The 2,330-nt window shown below is 54.2% G+C and overlaps 2 protein-coding genes across 2 annotated transcripts; both read left to right on the forward strand.

Annotated features, from left to right (window-relative positions):
* Positions 1 to 4: 4 nt before the first annotated feature.
* LOC104488586 (F-box/LRR-repeat protein 14) lies at positions 5 to 910 on the forward strand (the record flags this gene model as incomplete). The annotated part of the gene is made up of 2 exons (XM_010138282.1): positions 5 to 742; positions 860 to 910. Coding segments are annotated over 2 exons (789 nt in total), but the record flags the coding sequence as incomplete, so codon positions are not given.
* On the forward strand, positions 749 to 853 carry LOC104495328 (F-box/LRR-repeat protein 14-like; the record flags this gene model as incomplete). The annotated part of the gene is made up of 1 exon (XM_010138281.1): positions 749 to 853. A coding segment is annotated over one exon (105 nt), but the record flags the coding sequence as incomplete, so codon positions are not given.
* Positions 911 to 2,330: the final 1,420 nt, after the last annotated feature.

The raw sequence follows: 2,330 nt of genomic DNA on the forward strand, positions 1-2,330 counted from the left end.
CATCGCCCAGTACCTGAAGGGCCTGGAGGTGCTCGAGCTGGGGGGCTGCAGCAACATCACCAACACGGGCCTCCTGCTCATCGCCTGGGGCCTGCAGCGCCTCAAGAGACTCAACCTGCGCTCCTGCCGGCACCTCTCCGACGTGGGCATCGGGCACCTGGCAGGCATGACGCGCAGCGCGGCCGAGGGCTGCCTGGGCCTGGAGCAGCTCACGCTGCAGGACTGCCAGAAGCTCAGCGACCTCTCGCTCAAGCACCTGGCCCGTGGGCTGGGCCGCCTTCGCCAGCTCAACCTCAGCTTCTGCGGGGGCATCTCGGATGCGGGGCTGCTGCACCTGTCACACATGAGCAGCCTGCGCAGCCTCAACCTGCGCTCCTGTGACAACATCAGCGACACGGGCATCATGCACCTGGCCATGGGCAGCCTGCGGCTCTCCGGCCTCGACGTCTCCTTCTGCGACAAAGTGGGGGACCAGAGCCTAGCCTACATCGCACAGGGCCTGGACGGGCTGCGCTCCCTCTCCCTCTGCTCCTGCCACATTAGTGACGAGGGCATCAACCGCATGGTGCGACAGATGCACGGGCTCCGCACCCTCAACATCGGCCAGTGCGTCCGCATCACTGACAAGGGCCTGGAGCTCATCGCCGAACACCTCAGCCAGCTCACAGGCATCGATCTCTATGGCTGCACCCGCATTACCAAGCGGGGCTTGGAGCGCATCACCCAGCTGCCCTGCCTCAAGGTGCTCAACCTGGGCATCCCCGAACACCTCAGCCAGCTCACAGGCATCGATCTCTATGGCTGCACCCGCATTACCAAGCGGGGCTTGGAGCGCATCACCCAGCTGCCCTGCCTCAAGGTGCTCAACCTGGGACTTTGGGAAATGACTGAGAGCGAGAAGGTCAGGTGAGAGGAGGGGGGCACTCAGAGACCTCCATCTCCTCTGGAGGGACTCACTGACTGACTGACTGACTGCTGCAATGGAGAAGAGAAAGAGAGAGAGGGGCACGCACAGAGCCATGCTACCCACGCACCCTGGCACCGGAGGGAGGAACATAGAGAAAGAGTATATCCGCAACCCTTCTGTGCTGCCTACCTACCCTTGCTTTGGAGAAGGAGGAAGTGGGGGCAGGAGGGGAGAGAGAGAGAGAGAGAGAGATTGAAAGCACCTATCCTTTTTTCAGGTCATGCCTCCAGCTCCATGCTGGGGAGGTAGAGCTCCCCCTTCCCCCACAGCATCCTTCCCTGCAGAAGAGGTAGAAGCCCACGCTTTTATGCACTGGGGCTAGAGACACCCCTCTTTATGCCCACTCCCTGATTCCATCCCCTTGTGCACTAAGGATGGATAAAGACCGACCCTTGTTCTGCCATGTATTCAGAATAGATTATTTTTGGTTTATATAAAGGAGAGTGGGAATGGAGATGGGAACGAACAGTCACAACAGCAGAAAAAGCTTCCTAGCTACACTTACGTACCTGGCCACCCAGTCATCCTGCGCAGGGCACAGACACAGCTTTTGGTAAAATAACCATTCCACCTCTGAGCTTGCCCCTCCCCTGTCAGATGGGAATTGTGACAGACATATTGCTCCCTAGGTACATATATATTTTTTTTAAAATCTGTTTTCAATCTCCAGTTCCATGTTATTCTCTGCTGTGGGTGGATACAACCTCCCACTGTTCCAGTTCTCCACTGCATTGAGACTAGGGATAGCTACAGCCTCTCCTGCTGTCAGTATGTTTCCGTGTCATCCTGCACTATGGTTAATGGAAAGGTCTAGGCACTCCATTCTCTCTTCCCCATCTCTACTGGAGATGAAGATACCATTTCCTCCTTCTCCTGTCTCTGTGGGGACTGGGTATGGACCCCAGTCTCTTAAGCCTTCCTGTGCAGTGGGAGACACTGAGAGTTACAGAGACTCGTCTTCCCTTCTCTTTTTCTCCCCTCCTTGGCAACAGGGATAGACATATCCAGCCACATATCCATTCCTCTTTGGGTCGGGGTTGAGTGGGTGGAAGGGGTGGCTTGCTCCCCTCTACCCAGGGGACTTGAGGAAGACTCTCCAACTTCATTTCTGCTTCATTTGAGATACTGTGACCTGTTTTTATTTTGAAATGCATAAAAAAAATTACTGCTACAAAAACAGCCTCTTACTCTCCCATCTATCCCTTGCTTATGTCCTGTAACTGATCCCAGTTTTCCTCACTCATTCTCCTCTTTACAGTATTCATTTTCTTACATGGTTTTATTTTTAAAGACATTTGAAGTTGCTGTTCTTGTGGATTTTTAAGTACATTTTTTTTTCTGCTGAATATATTCTATATATATA

This window comes from Buceros rhinoceros, unplaced genomic scaffold (assembly GCF_000710305.1).
Source record: "Buceros rhinoceros silvestris isolate BGI_N320 unplaced genomic scaffold, ASM71030v1 scaffold45826, whole genome shotgun sequence".
Classification (NCBI taxonomy): Eukaryota; Metazoa; Chordata; class Aves; order Bucerotiformes; family Bucerotidae; genus Buceros; species Buceros rhinoceros.